This window comes from Schistocerca americana, chromosome 5 (genome assembly GCF_021461395.2).
Source record: "Schistocerca americana isolate TAMUIC-IGC-003095 chromosome 5, iqSchAmer2.1, whole genome shotgun sequence".
Lineage (NCBI taxonomy): Eukaryota > Metazoa > Arthropoda > Insecta > Orthoptera > Acrididae > Schistocerca > Schistocerca americana.
The window spans coordinates 256,869,052-256,889,049 of record NC_060123.1 but is presented as its reverse complement, the minus strand read 5'-3'; the positions used below and the strand labels follow the sequence as shown (position 1 = coordinate 256,889,049).

General features: G+C 42.4%; 1 protein-coding gene across 1 annotated transcript; it reads left to right on the top strand.

Moving 5' to 3' along the window:
- Positions 1–5,505: 5,505 nt before the first annotated feature.
- LOC124616057 (pro-resilin-like) lies at positions 5,506–18,229 on the top strand. The gene is made up of 3 exons (XM_047144290.1): positions 5,506–5,557; positions 13,459–13,803; positions 17,677–18,229. Exons 1-3 carry the CDS (start codon positions 5,552–5,554, stop codon positions 17,962–17,964), a joined length of 639 nt encoding a protein of 212 aa, XP_047000246.1. The 5' UTR covers positions 5,506–5,551; the 3' UTR covers positions 17,965–18,229.
- Positions 18,230–19,998: the final 1,769 nt, after the last annotated feature.

Here is a 19,998-nt window from a genome sequence, read left to right as displayed (position 1 = left end):
TAATAGAATATGATGACACACAGCCGAATTCGAAACAGTTTGTCGTCGAGCTTATGGTGAAACTGGCTGTCCTTTAAGGCTTTGCTGCAGATCCTGCAATAATATGTCCTGCAGATATCGGAAAAGCAAAAATCCAAGGGCTGTATTTGTCCATTGGTTCCAGATGGTATGATTGGCAATGTCACATGTTATCCAAGACGGATAGTTTGCTCTGGAGTATGATTTTTATACGAAAACCAGGGATCAAGCAGAAACAAGTAATTTTGACGAGCTATTGGTCAAAAGCAGAGCTCATGTCATAGGTGTAGTTCTCTTACGCGCTTTTTCCCACTTTGCTTGTTGTGACGTAAATAGTCCCTACTGGCCTTCGAAGATAACGTACACGAGAAAGAATCGTAGGTGAAATAGCACTTCCAACTTCTCTCAGCACAATACATAGGCCTAACTTTCCAGCCAATTTACCATCCACATTAACAGTCGGCATAATTATACATGAATGCATTAAGGCATTGATGTTAGATGAGCATTGACATAACTCCCTTAGCACCTATAACTTCCTCTTCAAATCACGATTGGTAGGAGGTGAAAACAAATTCCTTGCTGAAAGATGCGATAGGTTTGTCACTTTCGGACCGATTCCGCAGTTTGCTATCCATCGTCAAGTTGGCGCTTTGTTTGAAGTTTCGTTATCTTACGTCTTCCAATTCTGTAGCACTGTTGGAAGTAATGCAACGATCTATCGCTTCCCTTGAAGCCACTGTAAGCTATGTCGCACGTAGTTTGATGTGCTAGACGTAGTAGGTCACCTATTATTCACATCCTGTAAATTGTTTCAAAAATTCCTTGAAACACGCAAAGACCAGCATTTCCAACAAGTGCGCCTTGTCCTGGAATATGCGTAGTTTTTCATATACACTACACGATCATATTGCTGCAGACCTATTCCAAATACGTTCGTAATTGTTTTTTCGCGGATGATCTGCCATGTGCGTAATTATTTAGCACCCGCTCCTTGGAAAATGTTGTACATTACTACGTTTCACTAGAGACAGTATTTTTGGCTCTTTGTCCAACAAGTATGGAGAAATATGTGGGCTCGACGCCTGTTTCAAATCGCTTTCACTTGTTAAGCACTTGTCGTCATCAGTAAACTCTTCACATACATCGTCCGCACAGTCGAGAGTATACACACCACCACACATTCCTCGACTCATCTTGCAGAAACGCGAATATTTCATCTGCCACTTCTTTTTCACTCTGAGAAATTGCTTGGTTTCCTTTCTGACAATAAGTCAATTTCGGCAACTGTTGTTGTAGACATAACGCAATGTCTGCTTTGTTTATCGTTGCCATTGTTCTGCTTTGTATCAACAGCACTAACACTGTAGCACTCTGCCAGCTGAGTTTAGCTTCCGCATGATCGATACTTTCCTGCGCATCACACGAACTGCAATCGGGCGCTGTCTTATCGTTCTACTTGATTAAATCACCGTTTGTTCCAGCATCAAAGCCGTGTTCTCCGTTTCTGTTTGACGTTCCATTTACTGTCTGTTCTTTCATTTCTTAGCACACGTCGATTTTTGCCGCCCCATTTTTCTTCATTCTCGTTATATGTCTGTCTACTGTATTGGGTAGGGCTGGATAACACTTTATTTTTATTGACTAAATATTAGTGTTGCAGGTAACTTTAGCACAGCTAAGAAGTTATTATTGACAATACTGTCGACATAGGTCCACACAGTAATATTACATGGTAATTCCTCGGTTGAGTGACAAAAATTTGTTACACAAAAGGGAAAAATTAAAACTGTTTCAGATTCACACAAGTACATGCAACAACATAGTTTAAGAATCAGGAACCTAAACCATAGTTTCACTTCACATTAACTGACCAGTGCAGTTGCGTATCAGAACTTAATTTGAATTTGAAAGTACGGAAGAACTGAAATACCAAACAGACAGCAATACTGTTTCCAGACGAGGATTTTTCTCTTTGACATCAACTTCTATATAGAGTTCGAAACCCATAAGGAGAAAATTATACAGATGGTGGAGGATGCTAAACTGTAAAACTTGAGGTAAGGAAATAAGAGCTGACAATGAATATTTAGTTTATTGACCTAAAAGAATTCTATTCTTACAGAAATAGTTTTAGTTCATATTGAAGAGACGGTCGCCAGTATTAATGGATACAATAAAATGTTTTTTTATCAAATTCTCTCAAATATCTCAATTGCGTACCACTTTCTCGTCAGCTTGTACAAACACGTAACGTAAAAAATCCATAGGAGTGAGACTTTATTTTTTATTTGAGTCATCAGTCTTCTGACTGGTTTGATGCGGCCCGCTACAAATTTGTCTCCTGTGACAACCTCTTCATCTCAGAGTAGCACTTGTAACCTATGTCCTCAATTATTTGCTGTGTGTATTCCAATCTCTGCCTTCCTTTACAGCTTTTGCCCTCTACAGCTCTATCTAGAACCACTGGAAGTCATTCCCTCATCTCGTAACAGATGGACTGTCACCCTGTCCCTTCTCCTTATCAGTTTTTTCCACATATTCCTTTCTTCTTATCAGTCCACCTAATGTTCAACATTCGTCTGTAGCACCACACCTCAAATGCTTCCATTCTCTCCTGTTCCGGTTTTCCCACAGTCCATGTTTCACTACCATATAATGCTGTACTCCAGACGTACATTCTCAGAAATTTTTTCCTCAAATTAAGGAGTGAGACAAGGCGATCGAAACAGCTGTGGGACATGACCTGTTCAAGGAACGACAGACAGTAATATCGAAGTGGGATGTAGCACCATCGAGTTAAAACCACAAGCCCTCGAGCACAAAAATACATGTAGATAAAGTCTCTAAAGTCTCTGGCACAAATTTCTTTCCCCGCCCTGACGATTACAGCTGCACAGTGGTCATTCGGCGGACGGATGAAATATTTATTGTATAGTTGAAGGTGGAGGGGGGAGAAAGGAAAGAAAAAGGAAAGAACTTATGATATAAGCTGCACTGAGATTTTGAGGAGTCAGCAGCGATGAGTGAAAAAGAGTGCCGAACATGGATACTCCTGCTTTGTAGGTAGTTACGTTAACCACTACGCCACCCGGACGTGCAGTTATCACAAATGCACGGAATATCTCCGTATGTTGACCGGCACCAACTATGCGCACTACTCGTCTTTCGGACATGTCCGAAAGAACAGGCACCACACATTCATACAAAAATATGGGAACTGAAGTAGTTGCCTAGTCTAATGAAGAAGGTCAAAACATTTCATACTAATCTGCATTTCACAGCAAAGTCAAAAGATTATTTTATTCAACTAGTTGTGTGCTGTACAATAACTTTTGTTGTTAGCTGTAGCTGAATACATGAAGTATGTCCACAGCTAAGTTCCATTTGGTTATATAAAACAAACGTGTACAGATAGAGAAAAAATATTTATTGTACAAGAATCTACACCCGTTAAACTACTGTTCTACATAGCTTCCGACATTTTGTAGGCACTTGTCATAGCGTGGCACAAGTTTTTGTATGCCTTCTCTATAGAAGGTTGCCGCCCGTGTATTCAACCATTTGGTAACATGTTCTTTCAGCTCATCATCATCGTTGAAATGTTGTCCACCAAGGACAGATTTTAGGTGTAAGAAGAGATGAACGTCGCTAGGAGCGAGGACCGGGATTTACGGAGGATGTTCAAACGCGTCCTAGTGAAATCGCCGTAAGAGTTGTTTGGTCACATTCGCCCTGTGAGGTCCGAATCACAGATCTGATTTCACACTCGGCGACAAGTTCAATTACGACTGACATTATAAAGAAGCACTACAAAGCACACGTCAGCAGCAGCGATCCGAAAATGGCGTACATGTCTTCTATTTGCGTAAGAGTAACTGCCGCGCATGCTCAGAACTGCTATCGTAGCGCTGCCGCGGATAGAAATAGAAACGGAACTTACTTTGTGGACGATTCTCGTATTTCCACAATCCTTGCGTATTTTGATATCATGCGACGATGCTACGACCTCACGCAGGAAATTTGTCGTAGCAACTGCTCAGTTTATTAAAGATCCGATGGTTGCAAACCATACTAAGAAAATGGTTCAAATGGCTCTGAGCACTATGGGACTTAACATCTGTGGTCAACAGTCCCCTAGAACTTAGAACTACTTAAACCTAACTAACCTAAGGACATCACACACATCCATGCCCGAGGCAGGATTCGAACCTGCGACCGTAGCGGTCACGCGGTTCCAGGCTGAAGCACCTAGAACCGCACGGTCACACCGGCCGGCTTGTAAACCATGCTATTCACTTTTATTTCAAAATGTGTAAGTTTCAATTTAGATTTGGTAGTAGTACAGCGGTATTACATGAAGTGCAAAATAAACAAGTTTATTAGAGTTGTCACTTTCGGTAACAGCTGTGTAAATATTCGTGAATAAGCAATACACCTTTTCCCGTGCTGCAGTCTTGATATTCATTTATTATTCTAGACACGTTATAGCATTTACCTCGGATGTATCACGACAGACGTGTGAAAAATCAACTAAAAATTACTGGAGACTACTTTCGTTTAAACGGCGTTTTTAAAAAAACGATTACACATGTAAAATATTTACGATATTCTATAATTCAAACTAAATGATATTATTAGTAGGAGTTTGTGAATAATTTACGAATGATTTGGTACGTTAATTGCAGACAGGGAAACAATTGTAGACAGGGAAAGAACTCGTTTGATAATTTTTGTTTTTTAAGAGTTAACTAACACGCACTGAAGATGGTTCTCAAACAAGGTCCAAAACGTGTGTGAGACGATAAATATCGGCAGAAGAAAGACGAAGTTTTTTACATAAATATACGTTCATAAAAACCTTTTTCGCTAAGACAGAATTGAGCCAAAATTTTATAATTATAAACAAGTTGTCAACGATTTAACAGTTGTGTTGGCCACATTAACTACAGACAGAAAAAATTTAATTAATATCTTGCACGGGGTTTCAAATGCTCATCCGTTGCTGCACCTATAATGCACATGCAGAGGTCGCTATTACTGGACGTTACAACGTTTAAGTAGATGCTGTTTAATATTTGTGGGCGAATATAATGGGAAGCTTTGAACCAATAAACCACGAAAGTAAAGGCTGTTGTATCTGGGCTATTGTAAAGGAGCCATGAGGCTTCTCCCGTAAAGCGTAATTTATCTCTAAGGGGATACGGCAAAGTGGCTGTTGCGAGCAGATGTCGGCCATAATGTTCCGGCAGCCTTCGGTGACAGGCGAAGACTCGGAGCAGGAGGGGTTCCATCAAGCGCTGACTGGCCATCGTGTGACGCAAGGCGTAAAGGAGCCTGTATGTGTGTGTGTGTGTGTGTGTGTGTGTGTGTGTGTGTGTGTGTGTGCGCGTGTGCAGCCTAAGTAGATCACGCGCTGCTCGTATTACGCGCGACCCGCCCACGGCCGCGCCTCCCTCTCGCGTCCTATAAGTAGTGGTCGCCCGACTCTCCACTAGCACACTCCTCCCCACGTCTGACAACGTTCTACGAAATGAAGGTAAGGACACCTCCTGCAAGGCATGGCAAAGATCCATCGTAGCAGAATAGCCGAGTTACAATGTGACCACGAAAGTAAAACGTGTTTCATCTTCCATTCAAAGTCTAGTTGCATAACCAAATGCTGAACGAAGCCAAAATGAGCGCAAGCAGAGCATTGCGAGAAGCATATAATGAACGGGAAACCAAAATTTTGCCAACCGATCTCGCTGAAAATCCTAAGAAGCGCGGTCGTAAAGCCAGTAGGAGGATCCACCTTTTCTGTTCAGTCGCTCAGTCACCATGACGGCACCAGAACAATGTGTGACAGAGAGGAGAACCAAGTACTGAAATCAGTATTCCGAAATTATACCGCCACGGGAGAGCGAAATAAGTTCCAAGAATGGCACTATAGCTGAAATGGCAGATACAAAGATGAGTGATCCTAGAACAGAAAATCAATCAAAATCTCTCAATAGTGAAAAAGCACGTATACCAGACTAGTTACCTGTGAGAACCTGCAGATATTATGTGAAAGAACGTGCTTCCCTTTTAGCACTAGTTTACTGTAGCTCTCTGGAGCAACGAAGGGTACCTAGCGACTGGTAAGATACAGGTTATACACGTTTTCAAGAAAGATCTTGGACATTATGCGTATGATTGTAAGCGAAAATCGACGTCGCCTGTTGTGTAGTCATGGAACACGTCCTGTGCTGAGGCATTATGATAGTTCTAATGACTGAAAATCTCCTTTATAAAAAAACAATACCTATTGCATAAATATAGATGTTACGAAACATAAGTGTAGCTCGTTCTGTATGTCCAAGAAATCCATAGCACCTTAGAGAAAGGTTCCCATGTTGATACTGTGTTAACTGACTTCCAGAAGACATTCTGTCGTTTACTGAGCAAAATATGAGCTTAGAGATTATCAAACGCGATTGGTAACTGGATTCAGGACCTGCTAAGAGACCTCGATACGTTATTGTTAAAGGAGAAAAAACGGATGATGAGAAAATAGTGTCGGGAGTACCCCAAAACGGTGCTGTAGGATCATTCCTGTTCACAATATATATAAATATGCTAATGGATAACGTTCGAATCTCCACAAGACATTTTTTCAGATGACACTCATTTCTATAAGAAGGCTGTTACGCTAGAAGAATGTAGCAAAACCAAGAAGAAATGTGGAGTATCGAGGATTGGTACAGAGAATCGCAGTTGACCCTGAATTCAAATAAATGTTTCTTGGAGGGATCCAATACTGATCCAATACGTTATTGAAGAAAAATCTCTCGAAGCACTAACAACCGTAAGACACCTAATAGTAATCATCCGGAGCGACCTAAAGAGGAAAGACCACATAAAACTAATTTACTAATTTCCAGCATTCTGGAAGGCGTGACATGAGCAGCTGTATAGTTTACCAAATTATGTAATAAATCACAGAGAACTGTCGAAGTAGCAATATTAGCTTTCTTTAGTACTTGATGATTAGTTTCGAGCTAAGCTCTTTATCAAATTATACGGTAAGCTATGCAATAATCTACATTACGGCAGCCGCATGAGTGTTCACTCTAGCTAAACACATCTCGTAAAACAGTCAGGGCTGAACTCTATAAAACCAAGATGAAAGGAGTTCAGTCCTGCACTACATTACGAGATGTTTTTAACTAGAATGAACAGTCATGCGCCAGTTGCAATGTAGCTACGTTATTGTTTACGTCGTTGGATAATTTGATAGTGAGTTTAGGCTCGAAACTAGTCATCAAGCAATAATGGAAATTATGCTACAACCTCGACTGTTCTCTGCAGTTTATTGGATAATTTGATAAAACTAACTGTTGGAAATGAGATTCCAGCTTGAGATTTATTAGAAGAATCTTAAGGATGTGTAATTCATCCGTGAAAGAACTGTCCTACAAAACCTTTGTTCAATTGATGCTTCAGCATTGTTCATGAGTCTGGGATCGTTAGCACTTTAGCAAGTAAAGCTTACAGAACAGATAGTGAAGATCGAACGAAGAGCGGCAGATTTCGTCATGGGATCGTTTAGTTTGCGAGAGAGTTATAAGGAGGTACTCAACGGACTCCGGAGTCAGTCGCTAAGAAAGCGGTGTAGTGTACCACGGAGAGGTTTGCTGTTGAAGATACGAGAGTATATGGTAGAAGAAGAGTTAGGCATTGTACTGCTAACTTTCACACATTTCTAGTGAAACGAAATGACGAGAAAACCAGATGAAATTGAAGCTCATATGTATGTTTATCGAAAGTCGTTCTTCCCAGGTATCATCCGCGTATGGCAGAGGTACCCTCCACCACACACTGTAAGGTGGTCTGTGTAGTACAGATGTAGATGTAGCTCGTAGATGAACCCCTCCCCTCTGGGAAAGCGAGGCATCCGGCGAAGCTCAGTATATGGGTTTTTAAGGCTTAACTGACTAGAGACAGAAAGACTGCCGAGATATGCCTTCCTAGCTATGGAGTACTGTGGAGAGATAGAAAGAGACTTGATGATAGCCGTCAAAATAACTTTACGGTTACGTTGATAGTGAAAGGGTGTGGGCGGCTCTAGTCACGCAGTTCGTCTTCGGTAATTGACATCCCGCACACAATACTTCCGTCGGATTGGAAAACAGTAATCTACGTGCTATTTCTTCGTTTGTGAGACTGAGTACAAGGGATGCGTACAGAAAACAATAGCAGTTAATTTTATGACCGGTCTGGCGGTGTTCTTTTCACCGAGGCGAAAGGGATCTGATTATGTCTGCCGAGAAAGTCCTTAGCGTAGTTAACTGGGGATACAGTGTCCGCTATTGAGAAAGATTGCATTTTGTCCGAATCTGTTGATTTTTCTGATAGCATCTGCAGCTTCGCAAGTGTTTCTCTCCGTCTGCGCTTATGATGAAACTGACTCATTCAGTATAGCTTACCCGTGTCGGGTCTGGCGGTCTAGTCGTGAAGTGGGCGACTACAAATCGAAAGTCGCTGCGTCGAATTCCGGTCCGACCACAGATTTTTTCACTCTGCTTTTAACCTAGCGTTCACCTCTCATCTGTGTGAGGAATCCCCAGAATCATTGAGCCATACGAAATAATTGCCGCTTTCTGCTGTAAAAAAGATGTCCACGCGTTTTGAATAACGTAGTACCTTGTTAATACCAACTTTGGTCAGATACAATTATCATCAGATTTAAGGACCCTTTATGCTTGCAGGAGATATTATTGGTTGAAACTAGAAAGAGGAGTCTTATAAGTACTAGTAGATAAGCAAACAGTTTTTAGATGTGGCCCATTTTATCCTTAAGTAGTCATGAGTCAGTAGATGCTAGAAGATGATGTTCAATGTGGTTACCACTCATTCTTACACATCCTTCATTCTGGAGCCTCACTTCTTAAGTGTCAGGAGCTCGTGAGAACGCAGATTAAAACGAAAAGGCGTTACATTCTCTTTTCAGCAATGTGTTGTTTGTAATGATAACAATTTAAAATTGATAATATTGATATTTTGGTTTTGAGAAACCGATGACGTATGATTGTTGTGCAGATGTTTGTTACTCAGTGCCCAACTGAAGTGTAATGTCGCTCCACACACAATTGTTTTATAATGTAAATACCAGTTCTCCTCCTGTGAATTGAGTAACTCATTGTAAAGTAAAGGATGCCGTCTTCAACCACTGAACTAGGCGAATCGCCAACCTTTTCTCTTGCTTTTCGTATCTGGACGCCTTTTCTTTTGGGCGAGGGGATTTGTAGGTTGACCACAGCGTACACAGGCGCTAAAAGGCGTGCCTTTTACCTTGCTTTCCCGTATCTGGACTCCTGTTCGTGGTGTGATGTGTGCAATAGCCAGACGGCGTCGGACGCAATACATAACGGACAGAGTTTGAATATAATCCATGTGAAAGTGCACTCTGCTTGTAGTTGACGCTTATGTAGAAATATGATGCAGTTTATGGAGAAAGGCGACGATGTAGTGCCTTTCGTAGTAGGCTCATACAGGCTGTAGCCTCGGACGCCAAATATTTCCTGGAAGAAGTCTGTAATGCAAGGGTTGCACAACCATTACATCAGGAATTGTTCGAAGAGATAAAAGAATGGTGCGCTTTGTTTATGTAATGCGAGACTTGAAGATCTTGTGGAAGCACTTCTGCACACCACTCGTAACTGTACTGCATCTCAGAGACAAGCTATCGACTCTGAATTTTATATCCAGAACTGCTACAGGAGAGGAGGCCATGTTAGAGAAATAATTGTGACTGTTTTTTTGGAAACAATACAGTAATAATTTATAGTAACTTGCGTCACAATTTTTCACAAGTACCGCATGTTCATTTTCCTAACTCATTTTAACATACAGTTTACTACAAAAAGATATGTTTCTCGGCACAAAATTTTGAGTGGTGGTTTTAATAAGAAAGTGGTTAAGGTATAAGAAATCACACTGGAATTTTCATTGGTTAATTTGAGTGATTTAGTTTCTCAAGCTAAAGGTAGATTTAATGGAAGAAAACGACTAATTTAATTTCTGTTTGAAAAGCTTCATTAATTTGATACCTGAAGGGATTGACGCTAAATGTCTTCCTAGTTTCATTCTTGTCCTGAATCTAAAGCAACGTATCACAAACGATTAAATCTTCATTTAACTTCTCTCAGAGTTTTTCCTTTCAGAACTGCCTATCTATTTTTATAGGCAGTATTAGTTTCTTTACAGAAGGAAACTGCTGAAGGTGAGATTGTACTGGCACCTCACCCAGTTGTAAATATTGGACCTGCGGTTTAGTGGCAGATACTGGCTTATCAAAACGGTAAGAGTGAAGTGATAAATGTTAGTTTCTATGTAGAGCACCCCCACTGAATTCCGCTAAATACTCCAGAATAATAAGGGTAGTCTACACAATAGTCAAACAGGTTTTAAATTAACTTTTACTAAAAATTCATATTCAGTAAAAGATTTTCTCAGAGGCGTCGAAGTGTAATTGTTATTAATATTTTCGGGCACATAGTTGACGCCACGATAACATCTGAAGGGCTGTAGTAAGTTCACAAATTTCGAAGAAACTAGCCACTCGTAGAACAGATGATAAGACACGATACTCAGAGGCACCACTGAGCGGCGGTCTCTAAAACGTGGCCTCCTTCGAATGAGGTCACCTGTAATGGAAACCCGCTCCTCAGTGTGTGGAGTAAACAACGCCTTTAAATGACACCAGAGGCAGAAATATAAGGGATAAGGTCAGGTAGATCAGGATGCAATACTTCTGGAACTACTCGACCAGCATAGGCGTAGAGAATGATGTGGTACCCTGTAGTGCATAAACAACATTCATTTTTCTTCTGCAAGGGTAACGTTCGTTCGTTCATTCTAGCGATGTGTATTAACAGGGACAGAAAAACACGAAGAATGACCAGCACGTCAGCAGCCCGTGCTGACTGCTACGGTCATGCAGCAACGATGTTCAGTTTCTGCTGGAGTACTGGACACTCTTCATGTTTTACTGTCCCTGTTGATGCATATCGCTAGAACGAACGTCACGCTAAATTAATTTTGGACCGCACTGTCGCATGGCTACGTAAACTTCCCCTTAGAAAATCATTTTACTTCTAATGGGAAACAAAGCGACGCTTTCCGTCGACATTTGGCGTCGCATGAAAAGCGTGACGAACAGTATTTGGTTGGGATGACTCCAGGTACACAACGCAAAGCAGAAAATGCAAATATATGCCTAAAGATGAGAGAAAATGCGCCTTACGACTCGCAAAAGGGACAGGCGTTGTACGATTGCCAACACGAATGCTTTGCCTCGCCAAACAAATTATCTGTTAGCAACTTTCATTGCCGTTGGTTAATATCCACTTCTATCAAGCAAAAAGACACACATTTGCTGCAACTTTCCAGTGGAAAACTATTTCTCAATAATGCTCAGTTTGTGGAAATCTGCTAAATTCTAATTTCCGTTGAGTCATAGCTTTTGTTAGGTCCTACACTGGCGTGTCCATAGCTGTTTTCGTCGCTATCGACCGATGAAACAATGTTGTATGACTGACTTGTCTCGGCCATCACTACTACAGTGGCGGGAGTGTAACTTCATGGAGAAATGCTTCCTCTTGCCACCTGGTTGGTCCTGTAAGTTCTTCATACAGCTGGTTATTTCGTAACCAAGTGCAACACGGGAGGACTATGAGCGATAACTTGTGGTACACGGGAGCTCAAATTAATTTAAATATGAGAATCGAGTATCTTGCATGTTGTGGTGATGTTGGAATGTGAGGTCTGAGGATTGATACTTGGTGTCGTGCCGGCCGTCGTGGCCGAGCGATTCCAAGCGCTACGGTCGCAGTTTCGAATCTTGCCTCGGGCATGGATGTGTGTGATGTCCTCATGTCAGTTAGGTTTAAGTAGTTCTAAGTTCTAGGGGACTGATGACCTCAGATGTTAAGTCCCATAGTGCTCAGAGCCATTAGAACCATTTGAACTTGGTGTCGTGACTAATTACCGATGAGGGAGTTCTACAAAAATATTGCATAGTACTTTCGCACTGAACGTAACAATACTGTTTTAGAAAGTGTTGGTATATGGTAGAGTTCTAACACGAGTGGATATCATAATTATGGCCTAAAAATGAGCGGTAGGGTTACATCAAAATCTACATGACTACTCCGTAATTGACACGTGAGTACTTGGCAGAGTAGTCATAGAACCACTTTTACACCATTTCTTGTCCATTCCACTCTCGAATGGTTGGTATGGAAAATGAACACTTAAAATCTTTCTGTGAGAGCTCTGATTTCTGTTAGATTATCACGATGGTCGTTTCCCCCAGTTAGGCGAGAGTCAACAAAATATTTCCGCATTCCGATGGGAAAGTTGGTGATTAAAATTTCGTGAGAAGATCTCGCAGTAACGATAATCGTCTTTGTTTTAAGTATTGCCACCCAAATTGCTCATAACATTCGTGACACCTTCTCCTCTAATCCATGGTAATACAAAACGAGCTGCCTTTCCTCGAAATTTTTCAGTGTCCTCCATCAGTCCTGTCTGCTAAGGATCCAGTACCGCCCAGCGATACCGTAGAAGAGGACGGACAGATGTAGCGTAGGCAGTCTCTAAAGTTTATTCGTTGTCAGTGAAACGCGGCCTTTTCCGCAACATTTTCCTTGTGATAGATCTAAGTTTAGTTGTTCGTTTTTGTAATCTCTACATATTTAGTTGAAATGACAACATTTAAATGTGTGTGGTTTATCTTTAGTACTCATGAGGAGTACCTCACACTTTTTATTGTTCACAGTCAATTACCACTTTTCGCCATTCGTTTTGTATTTCGTAATTATCTTCTTACGACTTTACTAGATGGTAAGCGATAGCATCATCTGTTCATATCCTCTCCTAAATCGCTTATAGAGATTAAGAACAGCAGAGGAACGATGACACTTCCTTGGGGAACCACATACTTCACTTATATTTCACTCGATGACTTCCTATCGTTTAAACGAACTGACAAAAAGACAAGAACGCAGTAGCACAACTGACAGTATTCCATAGGCATGCAATATGATTAGAACGCCGGCCGAGGTGGCCGAGCGGTTCTAAGCTCTACAGTCTGGAACTGCGCCACCACTACGGTCGCAGGTTCGAATCCTGCCTCGGGCATGGATGATTGTGGTGTCCTTAGGTTAGTTAGGTTTACGTAGTTCTAAGATCTAGGGGACTGATGACCTCAGAAGTTAAGTCCCATAGTGCTCAGAGCCATTTTTTATGATTAGAACCCCATTTTGAGAAAACATAAAAGCCTTCTGGAAATTTAGAAATATCCAGTTAAATTGTGCATCCTATGGCGGTGGATACGTGCTCGTTACTAAAATCTTGATCCCGTTCACGTCTTTGGGAGTGATGGAACCAACGAATGCTCCATTTTTCCAACAGGTGAGCGTGCTGTTGCTGACTTTGGTGGCTGCGGTCGCAGCCGAGCCTCCTGCTGACCGCTCGTACCTGCCACCGAGCGCGCAGTACGGTGCCCCGTCGCCGGCAGCTCCCAGCACCCAGTACGGCGCTCCAGCCGCTGGAGCCGCCTTCCTCGGCGGCTCTATCCAGCGCCCGGCGGCCCGCGTCTCCTCGAGTCTGGGTGCGGCAGCTTCCAGCAGGAGGCTGGGCTCGGGTTCACTGGGACGCGGATTCTCCGGTCTCGGCCGCGCCGGTGGTCTGTCAACCGAGTACGGTGTCCCTGGCTACAGCTACGGGCGTACTGGCATGCAGGAGGACCCTCTTGCAGTACGTAACAACTTTTTATCAACAATATGTGTGGAATCTTTAAAAGTACAGGTTCGTGGATATCGTCTACAGGGGGATTTGTTGCGATGCCGCAGGTAATCGACTACTTCTGGATAAGGTATCGTACGAAATGGGATGTTTGACAGATTAAACCAACCCTTTTAAAAAGTGGAGTCGTGGGATGACGTAAGTACAGAAGAAATTCTGATTACCCATTCTGGCCAAGGTCGGGTCGATCGGGACCGATCGACCGCCATGTCATCCCCAGCCAATGGCGTCATTTGGTTGTGGTATATAGGAGCATGGGGCCATCACACGGCTCTTCCGGTCGTCGTAGGCTTTGCAGACATTGGAATCGCTACTTGTCATTCAAGTAGTTCCTCGATTGGCATCACGAGGCTGAGTGGACCTATTGTAGTCCTTCCACCAACGAAAAAGCTACTGGCAGTACTGGGAACAGAACCTTAGTCCTTTGCTTGGCAATCATCCACTCTGGTCGCTCAGTTACGAAGGTGGACACAGAAGATATCAAGTACACATTCATATCTTCAGAGTTACCAGAAAAGTTTCCTCCAGAGCTTCATCTAGATCAATGGTGTCTACAGTTCATATACATGTTCGTGAATGATGGTAGAAAAGAGACTAGAAAATCACGAGTCTGTTTGCTGAAACAGAATGCTGAAAACATTTTGAACGGAATGAAGAATTATCATAAGACTGTTGAAAATATCACAATTCCTTATAGAAACAGTATTGCGTCACTTAAGGTAGGTCATCATACTGAGCACTTCATCCAGCGTTGAGCAAAAGAAACAGAGACAGAAGAAAGGGTGAAGATGTGGAAAAACTAGTTTCAGTTAGGAAGAAATTAAGAATCCCCCAACCTTTCAGGTGAGGGGAAGAACTTACGAACCACTGATAAATGTTTGCTTGATCTCTGTTAAGACCTGTTCTTGATGTGCAATATAAGAAATGAAATAAACATCCAAGTGAAGTAAACTTATTGTAACCAGGCTTTGGTGTTACTGCCCTAATTTGTCACGAAGAGATACTGATATGTGTGTGAAACATGCATTTACACGCTGGTCATTCTTCGTGTTTCACTAGCTGTAACCTGTAACGGGACACAATCCACACAACCGTCTACAATGGACGTCGCGTGAAAGTCGTGATAAGCAGTATCTGCCTGGGCTGGGTCCGGCTGCACAGTACAAAAACGAAATTGCAAATATCAGGCGAAACATCAGAGGAAATATACCTGACGACTCTTAGGACGCACCCCTTTATAAGGACAGACCTACAATAAATTTTTCACACGAGTCGTAGAGTGAGGGACGTTATCTTGAAGGTCACTTAAGCTTTTGGTTTTTAGTGTAAGCGGTAATACTCACTGCTGGTAGACATCTGACGCAGTCTGACACTTTCACAGACACATACTTGACCAGTGCTGCACACAATAAGCTATACACAGCTCGTGGTCTAGTGGCTAGAGTTGCTGCCTTTTGGTTATGGGGTCCCAGGTTCAATCCCGGGTTCAATCCCCCCTCTGCCGGGGGGGACTGGGTGTTTGTGTTGTCCGCATGTTATCAACATCATCATTCGTGACAGTGGCTCGATTGGACTATGTAAAAATTGGGAATTTGTACGGGCGCTGACGACCTGGATGATCATCTAGGAAGTTACTTACTCCGGGATGTGAGGATTCTGGCCTACCTCCCAGAATAGGACGACTCATTTAGTCAACGAATGTGCTCTGTAATACACTTGAAGTGGACATGGTACCTAATGGATGAACAGACAAACAGAAACCATAATACGTGTCTTAATACGAATGGTTACTGCGAGTATTTAATTGTTAATTTTGAATGATACAAGTGAACATAAGAGCAGCTCAGTTGTTGTCAGTTCAGAATCATGGTCTCCAGGAACCTCACCTTTGGACGGATTTGGAGTTCGACATCTTTATTGCTCTCTTAAAACAGATCTCTAAGTCTGACGTGTTGTTATGAATTAAACCTCTTGTCATTTGTACGTAATATACTGGAATCCCAAGGCACTATGGATCATATTGCCATATTACAAACGTAGACGCAGATTCTACGCGCCCATCCTACGCATCAAGGTGCCAATAACTAGGACGTTCTCACGACAGGCTACCTACCAACACAACACACTTGGTACCCGCTCCGATGGTGTTCCTCTCCGAATGTGTTGGGTGAATAATTTCAATGAGTTGAATATTATTTGAAACCGTAGATGGTAATTCAGTGTTTTTAATCATAGTAAATATTGTTGGGATCTTTTTGTATATATAGTAATCTCAGAGAGGATATAAAATGTAGACTGGCAATGGCAAGGAAAGCGTTTCTGAAGAAGAGAAGTACGTTAACATCGAGTATAGATTTAATTGTCAGGATGTCTTTCCTGAAAGTATTTGTATGGAGTGTAGCCATGTATGGAAGTGAAACATGGACGATAAATAATATAGACAAGAAGGGAATAGAAGCTTTAGAAATGAGATGCTACAGAAGAATGATGAATATTATATGGGTAGATCACGTAACTAATGAGGAGGTACTGAATAGAATTGGGGAGAAGCTTAATTTGTGGTACAACTTGACTATAAGAAGCGGTCGGTCGGTAGGCATCAAGGGATAACCATTTTAGTATTAGAGGGCAGCGCGAAGGGTAAAAATCGTAGAGGGAGACCGAGAGATGAATACACTAAGCAGATTCAGAAGGATGTAGGTTGCATTAGGTACTTGGAGATGAAGAGGCTTGCACAGGATAGAGTAGCATGGAGAGCTGCATGAAACCTGTCCCTGAACTGAAGACCACAATAACAGCAACATCAAACTTAAATATAAATAAGGCAAATGTTCAGCGATCGTACTGACTACTCTTCAATATCAGACGTAGAAATGTGATTCCTCCTTGAGTGCACAGGGGTACTAAATCTAAAGTGCTTAACCGTAACTACCACTGCTGAGTTAACATTAAAACCAACAAGTACATTCATTGTCCTCAGGGCATTGTTGCTTTTGAGGTCTTCAGTCTGAAGACGGATCTGATGCAGCGAGTCCTCGGAAAATATAGATCCGCTTGACTTTGGATGTCTGCAGTATCACCATAGGAAGGCTGTGTTCGTTAGAGATGCAAGAGCAGATCGCTCACTCATCAGCACTGTTGCCCCTATGACTAGTGAAAAGGCTGCTGCTGCCCGTCTTCAGTAAACAAATGTTAGTTGTGCCTCCGATGTGATTGCCCCTATGATATGCCTGTATCTATAGTTAAAGCATGAAATCTACCCAAACACAGCAGATTGCCTGTTTCGTGGGAAATCTGAAGCCAAAATTAATTTCATGTCAGTTTTTGGTTCCTAAGTTCATGACCGATGATCTATCCGGATAGTTGTGCGTGTTAAAGTGCCCCTTCCATGATGGGGAGGAGCGCCAGCCCCAGATCGAATCCATCCAGCGGTTTATCGACGAGGGTCGGTGTGCTTGCCAACCTGGATGTGGTTTTGAGGTGGTTTCCCACATACCGATAGGTAGACATTGGACTGGTACCTAAGTCTGGCTTCAGTTACACATTTCGCAAATATCTGGAAAAAATTTGCTCACTTTCACAGACATGAATAACATCACACGCAGACTGTCAGAGTGCACATATTCAGTCCTGGAGGTAAAGGGGTGGAGGGATAAAGGGTATCCGACAAATACATTGATATTCATGGTGACCCTCTGCCGATACAGGTCAAAGACAAAACTAAGAAAGAGAGGAATAGTTAGTTTGTGTTACATGGTACCAACGTGTGTGAAGAATCAGTACTCTTGTTTCACAGGCTCTGATAGCATCCAACTATTTCCGCAGGAGCCGGCCAACTACGAGTTCAGCTACTCGGTGCAGGACAGCGAGACGCTGAGCGACTTTGGACAAGAGGAGTCCAGGCAGGGGGAGAGCGCCCAGGGCCAGTACCGCGTGCTGCTGCCCGACGGCCGCAAGCAGATCGTCTCCTACCAGGCGGACGAGGGCGGCTACAGGCCCACCGTAGAGTACCAGGACACCGGACTCACCGCCTACTCCGCCGCCGGATACGGCTACGGCAGGGGGCGCGCTGGGGCTGGAGCTGGAGCTGTAAATGGGGGATACCACTACTGATACATGATCGGCTAGTGAGATCTGTGTGCATGGCTGCACTTGTGGTGTGTGCAGAGTAGGAGCGCTACGTGCCACACTTCTTACATAGTTGCTGCTCTTTCTCCCATTATCGCTTTCTGCAAAGCTTCATTTAAATCCTTGCTCCAATTCAGTCTTTAATTCCTATGTTGTACAGTACACTACTTTGTTTTTAGTGAGCAGTACTACCGAATTGTATAGAATTATATGACAGTTTGTTTTCGTATAAACTGTTGGGAACCAGTGCCAAGTGTAATGATTGTTAATCTCCAATAAATTATATGTTACTTAAAATAAATAGTCTTCGTTTATGATGTCACTGCCTGCTGTTCACTAAATTGTTCCACAGATCAAGATATTGGACTCAGAACAGCAATGTTCAAATTCTTAACTAACTTCTCCAATTTAAATCTTTGTCTGTTTCAATGAATCATTTCGTTTCTTCATAGCATCAGCTGATTCGTTCCACTGTTTTTAATTTGATAATGCGAGGCACCATCTCGGCTGACTTCGACGTCAGTCAGTCGAAATACTTGTTGACCTTGACGGTACCTAAAGTGAAGAAGGTGAAATGTGGACTAAAATACTAAACAGTTTCTCCGAGGAAGAAAACAGCACATTTGTGATCGAACTTCACTTACAAATAAAAATCACAGATGTAGAAATAAGTGGACTCAGAAATCAGGAAACAGCTTAAAACGCTTGATAAAAGAAGCGTCACAGAGTTTTATGGGTGCCCTTTCGATTGTACACTGAATATGCGGAGCAAATTGTCATTCTTCTGGCATCGCTTCGTGGCGTGCTGAAAAAGAAGCTAGTTCTTATTTCTTGATTTCACGATTCCATGTGCATTGCTCAACATTTGTCGTATTTGGAAACAACAGATAGTGTGCGACTTGGAAGGAAATAAACTGTCTAATGGGAAATACTGGTAGAGACTTAAAAAACCTGACTGTACTGTGATGCTTAAACCGGAAACACTTCATTTCAAAATATGCTCTCGCCAAAATGCTATAACATAAAGTTCCAAAAGTAACGTAACAGATATAAAAAGGATTTAATCTGTAAAGTCGAGCAATTTATTTTGGTGACCAGCCACTTATTCTATAAATTTATTTCTGTGAAAATCCGCTTCAGGTTTTCACCATTTTCAATGCGCGTACTTCATTTTCTTGCACATCTTCGACTGTCAAACGTAGTTATCAACTGCATTTTGAACGTTGAAAGCTCATTTTATTTAGTAATTCAGTTGATTATCTTCTTCCTTATACAAGGTGACTCAAGAAGTCGTTTACATACTAACATGGTATATGGGGTATACAACAAGGGTGAATAATCACTTAACAATAGGGGTCGGGAAGGCCGTGCTGGGCTGCTAAATGGCGTTGCAGTTACACCCATCAAAAAAAGTTCTGCGTCACCTCGGTTCCAAGAGTTCTGGAACCTGTACGGAAAATTGGAATAGAGATCAACATAAACGTTATTTCCCCCCTTTTTACTGCTCATGAAAACCACACATTGCACGTTGTACCACCATACAGCGAGACCTTGTGAGGCGGTGGTCCAGGTCGCGGTAGGCACAAGTGTCTCTAATACCCAGTAGCACTTCATCTGGCATTGATGCATGCCTGTATTCGTCGTGGCATACTATCTACAAGTTCATCGAGGCCTGTTGGTCCAGATTGTCCCACTCCTCAACGGCGATTCGGCGTAGATCCCTCAGAGTGGTTGGTGTGTCACGTCCTCTACAAACAGCCCTTTTCAATCTACCCCAGGCATTTTCGACAAAGTTCATGTCTGTAGAACATGCTGCTCACTCTAGTCAAGCGATGTCGTTATCCTGAAGGAATTCATTCACAAGATGTGCACTATGGGGGTGCGAATCGTCGTCCATGAAGACTAATGCCTCACCAATATGCTGCCGATATAGTTGCAATATCAGTCGGATGATGCCATTCACGTATCGTACACCTGTTACGGTAGCTTCCATGACCACCAGCGGCGTACGTCGGCCCC

Bases quoted from the DNA above. Each gene is read 5' to 3' on its own strand.
- LOC124616057 (XM_047144290.1), top strand. The intron at 13,804-17,676 runs GTACGTAACAAC...CTATTTCCGCAG, and splicing joins TGCAGGAGGACCCTCTTGCA to GAGCCGGCCAACTACGAGTT.